The sequence below is a fragment of the Salvia miltiorrhiza genome, chromosome 1 (assembly GCF_028751815.1).
Source record: "Salvia miltiorrhiza cultivar Shanhuang (shh) chromosome 1, IMPLAD_Smil_shh, whole genome shotgun sequence".
NCBI lineage: Eukaryota > Viridiplantae > Streptophyta > Magnoliopsida > Lamiales > Lamiaceae > Salvia > Salvia miltiorrhiza.
In genome coordinates, this window is record NC_080387.1 from 65,055,533 (window position 1) to 65,063,799 (window position 8,267).

The 8,267-nt window shown below is 36.3% G+C and overlaps 1 protein-coding gene across 1 annotated transcript; it reads left to right on the forward strand.

Annotated features, from left to right (window-relative positions):
• The first annotated feature begins 5,058 nt into the window (after window positions 1-5,058).
• Window positions 5,059-6,712, forward strand: LOC131005045 (rosmarinate synthase-like). The gene is made up of 2 exons (XM_057931839.1): window positions 5,059-5,630; window positions 5,702-6,712. The coding sequence occupies exons 1-2, from the start codon at window positions 5,220-5,222 to the stop codon at window positions 6,572-6,574; spliced, it is 1,284 nt and encodes a 427-aa protein (XP_057787822.1). The 5' UTR covers window positions 5,059-5,219; the 3' UTR covers window positions 6,575-6,712.
• Window positions 6,713-8,267: the final 1,555 nt, after the last annotated feature.

Consider the following 8,267-nt stretch of genomic DNA (forward strand, 5'->3'; position numbering starts at 1 on the left):
TGTCCCATCTTCAGTACGCAGACGATTCTATTTTCCTTCTTGATCACGATACCAAGAATGTCAAGGCGATCAAACATATCTTGAACCTTTTCCAATGGATTTCTGGCCTTAGTGTCAATTTTAACAAAAGTTCCCTCTTGGGAATTGGTATCGACGAAGGCACTATGGTCGCAATGGCTGGAGAACTGAACTGCCGTATTGACTCGATGCCCTTCAAATATTTGGGAGTCAAAGTTGGAGGTAGAACTAATATAGTGGAGGACTGGAAGTATGTCACAGACAAAGTCCGAAAGAGAGTTGAAGGATGAGAGAATCAAAATCTTTCTTTGGCTGGGAGAAGTACCTTAGTCATGGCTGCACTGCAATCTATCCCCACATATCAGCTGGCTTTCTCCCCTATTCCGAAGTCTACGGTCAAAACACTCAACTCTATTTGCCGTCGATTCCTCTGGGGTGGAAAGGCTTCGTCCGACTCCATTGCGTGGATCAAATGGTCTGATCTTTGTAAAGACAAAAGAGACGGTGGGCTGGGATTTAAAAACTTCGAATGGTTCAATAATGCCCTCGTATTGAAATGGATTTGGAGAGCGCTGACCGGAAAGGAGGCGCTGTGGTTTAAAGTGATCAAGTCCGTTCACGGCGAGCTCTTTTGGGGCGAAGATGGATCGAGTGGCGCGGCGCTTCAAAACCGAGGCGGAGGTTGGTGGAATAAAATTGTTCACCTTGGCACGGGGGCGGTTGGGGCCTGGTTTCACCGAAACGTGAGGAGAAAAATTGGAGATGAAGGCAACACAAAATTTTGGAGACACACCTGGGTAGGGGAGGAGGCTTTGTCAGTTGTCTTCCCGAGATTGTTTCGCCTCTGTGCTGATAAGGAGGCTACTATCAAGGAGATGGGAAGGTGGTCTAACGGGAGATGGGTCTGGGATTTTCAATGGAGGAGAGACCTCCTGGACAGAGAGCTCGAAGTGGTGCATTCGCTGACCACTTTTATCTCCGGAGTCTCGCCTAAATCTGACTGCGAAGATCGCTGGGAGTGGAGAGGGCACAAGAGTGGGACGTACACAACTAACTCGGCCTACCGAATTATCAAGGGCCTTAAAGAAGACAAGGCCGAGCTTCCTCCTGCAGTGATGGCAGCTAGAAAAATCTGGAAATCGCCGGCTCCACACAAGGCGCGAATGACAGCGTGGAGAGCTCTCTTTAACAGACTCCCCACCTGCAATAACCTGGTCAAAAGGCAGATTGAAGTGGGAGTCGTTGAGAGATTCTGCAACGGATGCTTTGCCCAAGATGAGACAGCAAATCACATCTTCCTCCAATGCCCAAAGATTGATATGATCTGGAATCATTTGTACACTTGGCTCGGGTTCCAGTCGGTACGACCCTCTGCTATTCTAGATCATTTCCTTTCCTTCTCACAGCTGGGCTCGAGCAAGAATTGCGGGAGATTCCTCTCGGCCCTTTGGAGTTGTTTCGTCTGGGTTGTCTGGAGGCCAAGGAACGAAAGCAGATTCGATGATAAGTCTTGGGAGATTGATCAAGTCGTTTTGGAAATCAAAGCCAGAATGTGGAGTTGGAACTCCATTTTTAACATCCTTAGAGGCGAACTCTCATTTAGAGAGTGGTGCTCGTCGTCCATTTGCTCCCTTCTTTGTAAATAAGCTTTGCTTAGGCACCTCTGGTGTCTTCCTTTCTTCAATTAATTTCTTTTCTGACCAAAAAAAAAAAAAAAGTGTTTTACCTATCTAACCTCAACCGACAATTTAGGTAAATTAGTAAAAGTGAAAGTTGTATATTTCCATAATAATTAAAGAACTTCTTTTCATAAATATTAGTGATTCATGTCCATGGTGGGTAGGTGATCGGTTCTGCTAAGCTTTATTATGTTTTACTCCACTAATTATTTCAATTTCATTTTTCCTTTTGATTGAAAGGGTTCGATCAGAAAAAGGGAATGCAAAAGTCGGCAAAAAGAATAATAAAAGGATTCCATGAATCACTAATTTTAGTTGTATTTTACTTATTTTGATTATTTCAATTTTTTTAGTTACATTTATTTGATTAAAAAATTGAAAAAATAAAATAAATGAAAGATAAAAGTTGGCAAAAACCATAATAAATGACTAAAAAGTTAAGAAAAAACCAAAGTAACGACAATGTTGGAAAAAAAATACTAGAAAACTATAGTGAAAAGAAAAATAAAAAATCAATACAATTTATATTTGGGCAACGCTGGTAATGTACATGTTTCATATATATATAGCTCATCATTTTATTAGTTAATAACTTAATATTATAAAATTAACTTGTTGTGCGGGCCAGATGTCGGGCGTTGGGAGTTCCTTGTCGAATTCAGACACCGAACACCCAAATTCATTAATTAGACGATGCGGTTAATATTGTGACATTATTCTCACAATTATAGTGATTTTTCTTTTAGTCACTAATTAATTTATTTCAATTTAACTAATATATTCTAATACTTTATAATATAACATATTTATACTATATTAAAAACCTAAGATTTTCATATTTGTTTCAAAACTGAGTGGTAATTTTGTAGTTATAGTAAAATTAAAAGTATATTTATAAACTATATTTTTTCTTTTTATTTCATTTTCCTTTATCTTTTTTTTTTTTAGTTTCTTTCTAAAATTGTAAAATTCAACTAATTATAAAAATATTTAATATACATATCAAATTAATGATCGCAATAAGAACTTTAATTTTATAGTACCTCCGTTCACGATATTGTTTCTACTTTGTGAACGACATGAGTTTTAAGAAAGTGGTGGATAATAGTTGATAATAGTGATAATATTGTGAGTGAAGTTTGGGTTCAACTATTGTTGTGAGTGGAAATTTGTGGACGCTACTACTATAAATGAAACTAGAAACGATATTATGGATGGACCAAAATAGCAAAAATGAAAACAATATCGTGGACGAAAAGAGTATATTTAATTTATATAAATACTCAGAACAATGTAGTTAATGTGTGGCACTATTCTCACTGTCATATGGACTCCTATTATTTTTCTTATCTTTATTTTCAATTTTACTACTAATATATTAAAAAATATTGCAATATATTATAGCCTTTTGAAATAATTGAATAATGGTGTTAACGTCTGACACCATTAAAAATATTATACCCATTTCTATTATTTTATTTTTATTTTCAATTTTAGTAATGCCTTATATTTTTTTTGCATTATACTATATATTTCTATAAAATAATCAAACAATGTGATCAATGTATGATATATGATACATTATTATCCTAGTTATATTCCTTTCAATGCTTCTCCTCCAATCAATAGGTCGGGGATTCAAGTCACCTAGAAGACTAGAATGTGAATGTGTTTTGTTTTTCTTTGGATGTAACAATTTTTTTAAAAAAATATTCCTTTCAATTTTATAATTTATAGTATTAATTTTTGTGTTTAGTATAATGTAATATAGTCATTATTCTTGCAACATAAAAAATGATTATTCGGACATAATATATTTTTAGTTTTTATTTTTATTTTAAACTCATAACATAAGTTGTTAGACGAGCTCATTTTTGAGACTCGGGCCCTTAGTCTGCTTCTTATGCTTTCAAGGGTTTTTGGTTTTGTTTTTTCCTTTCTTTTTTGTATAAAATCTCAATTTAATAATAAACTCATAACATAAGTAAGTAGTGATTACTTACTTATTACTTATATTTGTACTATATAAAGCTATTATATAAGTATAAAACAATGATAATATCGATAACATACACACATGGTAAGAGTTCCTTTTCATTACTTATTTATTTATTTTTATATCGGTTTCATGTCTATATATTGAATGTATTTATATAGTTCGCCATTTATATCAAAAATACAAATTATACAATTACTTAAATTACAGTTTGTTTTATCACTTAATTATTTACTATAATTACATATGATTTTTTATCTTAATTTTTGCATAAATCATATGAAAAAAAAGATTTATTCAAAAAATGTAATGCATATCTGCTATTTTATTTTATTTATATATATCATGCAATCTAATTATATATTTCCTGCAAAAATGTGATGTGTATCTTCTTTTTCTTTTTTTTTAAGAGAAAAGGAAAATATCTTCATTACATGTGTTATTATATTTTCTGCATAAAACACATTTTGTCGTGTTTATGATAAAATTGAATTATGGATTGCCTAAAGCACATTTTCTATTGGATAATATCAATCTTAAATTAGACAAAATTGATTATATATATATATTTATACACTTAAGAGTGTTTTTATTCTAGCCCACCCCTATATATATATATATATATATATATAGGGAGAGGTTCAAATAAGAACCACTAATAAAATAAGAACAGAGAACCATTTTAAGCCATTCGATCATCAAGATCTACGGTGGATGCATCATCTTGGTGGATGGATGCAGATGCTGGGTTCGAATCCTGAAGGGAGCAAAAAAATTATTTTTTTTTGATGCATTAAATTTAATAGCGGATGCATTAATTTGTATAGCAGATGCAGTAATTTTATTGGTTCTTATGTTCTCACGATAATTGTGGTTCTCACTATAACCGCACCCTATATATATATATATATATATATATATATATATATATATAGCTAGACTTACGAATTTTATTTAAATTTTGCATAGTGTTGTTGAAGGATGGATTTCTGTTGTGTTTTGTAATATATCTTTCTAAAATGATAAGAATCACCCAAATTTTTCTATAGATAAAAAAAATGAGGCAGATAAAACTTAATAGAAGAAAAAACCAAAGAAAAAAATAAAAGATGGTTGAGCTGATATGATTTGGAAAAAATCTTGAGTTTTAAGAAGTGGGTTATTCGGTATGATTTGGAGAAATCTTGAGTTTTGGAGAAGTGTGATATGAATATATGATTTGAATTTAATTAGTTGTAGGTAATTTAGGATTTGATTTGCATAGAATTATTTAGTTTTAGGATTTGATTTGCATAGAATTATTTAGTTACCATAAATAATGAATGTCACAAATAATAAAATTACCATAATTAATTTTGGTGGGCGGATTAATAGTAATTTTAGAGCTACCGACGTTATGATATGGCTATACATCCTGTTTGAATTAATGCCCAACTATCTTCGCTCTCAAGTCTCAATCACTCTAATGTCCTTTTATAGTATTCCATTCCATTCCATAGGTTGTGGGAAGTAGGAAATTGGACAGCATGGGGTTGAATGTGAAAGAATCGACGATGGTGAGGCCAACGTCAGAAACGCCAAGTGGGATTATGTGGCTGTCGAATTTGGACTTACACATGCCTGCTACCTATCACAGCCGGAGCGTCTACTTGTACCGCTCCAATGGCGCGGCCAACTTCTTGGACGTTGCGTTGCTGAAGGCGGCACTTGGGCGGGTCCTGGTTGACTTCTACCCGGTTGCAGGGAGGCTGGAGAAGGCGGATAACGGGCGCTTCCAGATTAACTGCAACGCCGAGGGAGTGTTGTTCGTGGAGGCGGAGTGCGACGCCGCAGTCGATGACTTGTCTGATTTCAGGGCCCGCGCCCCCGACCTCAGTCTCGTCCCTAAAGTCGATTATTCCCGGGGGATTTCCACCTGGCCACTTTCGCTGCTGCAGGTCTCTTCTCAATTCTCATCTCTGCAAATAACCAGATTACTACAACCCTTTTATACTCCCTATTCTTGCAGTTGACTCGCTTCAAATGCGGTAGCATTTCCTTGGGCGTTGCAAACGACCACCACGTTTTCGACGGGATCGCCGCCCTCCATTACATCAACACGTGGGCCGACACCGCTCGCGGCCTAACCGCTGCGGCCTTCCCCCCGTTCCACGACCGCCGCCTCCTCTCGGCGCGCAGCCCGCCGCAACCGCAATTCCCCCACGACGAATACCAGCCCCCGCCGCCGCTCATAACCCCTCTCTCTCCCCCCAACACCGACACATTACACTCAACATTCAGCCTCACTCCCGACCACCTCCGCGCCCTCAAGCAGAGATGCAACGGTTACACCACGTACGAGGCGGTCACCGCCCACGTGTGGCGCTGCGTCTGCGCGGCCCGCAGCCTCCCCCCAGACCAACAAACCAAGCTGCAAATCTCGGTGGACGGGCGTTCCAGGCTGCGGCCGCCCCTGCCGCCGGGTTTCTTCGGCAACGTGATCTTCTATACAACGTCGACCGCTCTGTGCGGCGAACTGGTGGCGAATCCGCTGGGGTTTGCGGTGGAGAAAGTCCACGAGGCGGTGGCCCGAATGAACGACGAGTATTTGAGGTCGGCTATCGACTACTTGGAGCTGAAGCTGCCGAATATCCACACCACCACCCGCAGCGATAAGACCGTCAAGTGCCCTAATTTTGATATCACGAGCTGGGTGCGGCTGCCCTTTTACGAGGCGGATTTCGGTTGGGGGAAGCCAGTTTATGCCGGGCCGGCAGCGGCTCCGTATGAAGGGAAGGGTTTTATGTTCGTTGATGCGGAGAGAAATGGGAGTTGGTTGCTTGAGATCACGCTGCTCAAGCCGCATATGGAGGCGTTTCACAAGTTGTTCTATGATATTTGAAAGTGTTTCTGTTGAGTCGGACCACTTAGTTTTTCGAATCTTTTATTTGTTATTGGATGCTTGAATGTGAGACATATGGATCATGTATTATTTAATTAAGATGGTTATTTGAAATAAACATTATTCATCTTTTATCAATGTTGCTCAAAGTTTTAGGTGTGAATGTTTTGGGTATTCGTTCCTTGATTCATACCCATTATAGATAAAGGATCTGAAAAGTGATGATGCTTTTCCGTAGAGAGACCGACCCTGTTTGTTCAGATAGGCCAACTCTGTTTTAACTGATTGTTCAGCGCATGCAAATCAAATGTGTGCAATGAGATCTGCCGATTATTCCTCGTAATTTTGTCGATTTGCAGCTGTTTGATAATTGTCTCCATTTTTAATTTATAGGCTTTGTATACTAGGGTCCAATTGTTGGTCCTGCCACCAATACAGAGTTGTTAAAGCCAAACATTAAACATATCAATAGTATCCCAATTTGGTGTCTCGATCAATTAGCTTAAGTTGGCTGAATCATACCATACTAATGTCTTATTGATTTTGTTTCACCTTATTCACTTAACCTCTAATGGCTTCAAAATCCAGATACTGACAGCCTAAAAAATGGAAGATAAAAATAAAAATTGTGCCGTACTTTTTCGTGGATGGAGGGAGTACTATTTTTGACTTGTTATAGTGCTTTGAAAAATATTTCTATATGGCTTTCAACAACTACTTGTTTACTATTTGAAATACTCGTACTCTCTCTTTTCCTAGGCTACGTCTTTGAAAATCGATATGTTTTAGGATTTTAAATTTTTTATGCTTATAATTGTCCATTTATATTCGTTTTAGGATTTTAATTTTAATATATATGTTTATAATTATCCATTTATATACGATTATGTCTAAATAGCATTATAATAAACGGAAGATGTGATCTTGTATGAAATTGGGGTCATGATTCATGAAGCAAACCAGAAGCGGGCCAAAGATGGACTGGGAGTGGGCTAAGGGCGGGCGAGGATAGGGCGCGGGTCAATCCTTCCTTACAAAAAAAATTAAATTAATGTATATAAATGGATGATTGAACCCAAGACCTTAATTTGACTCAATAAACTAATATCTCATCCATTGCACGACAAAGTTTTTTCAAATTTAATTGTACTCTTTATTTATAAACTCGTTTATTTCATAAAAAGGTCTCACTTGATTATATGAAAATTTTTATTTTCAAAGAAAGTCGTCTTACCATTTGTTATTAAGAAAAGTTTTATTTACTCTTAACAAAAAACTTATTAGATTTCATAAAAAATCTAATTCACATTTAAACAAAGTCTTATTTAAGAATTAAAGTTCTTATTTGATCTAAAAAAGTTTTATTTTGTTGAGAAAAAAATTATCTGATTTTATGAAAATATGATTCATAGTTAAAAAAAAAAAGTCTCATCTATGAATAAAAAAGTCATATTTGCTCTTAAGAAATGTTTTATTTGATTTTTATAAAAAGTAATATTTGATTTTGTGAAAATTGTTATTTAAAATATAATGTTTTGAAGTCTTATTTGATCTTAAAAAAATACTTATATTATTTTATGAAAAATATTACCTATTTCAGAATCTCGCGCCTTCTTCCTTTGTTCTTCCTTCACTCCAGAACCCTTCTTCTTCATTCTTTCAGAATCACAAGCGGACCTCTGGCCACTGTGGG

Excerpts from the sequence above, each read along its gene's own strand:
- LOC131005045 (XM_057931839.1), top strand. The coding sequence starts at position 5,220 with ATGGGGTTGAATGTGAAAGAATCGACGATGGTGAGGCCAACGTCAGAA. Across the intron at positions 5,631-5,701 it reads GGCCACTTTCGCTGCTGCAG|TTGACTCGCTTCAAATGCGG; the intron begins GTCTCTTCTCAA and ends CTATTCTTGCAG.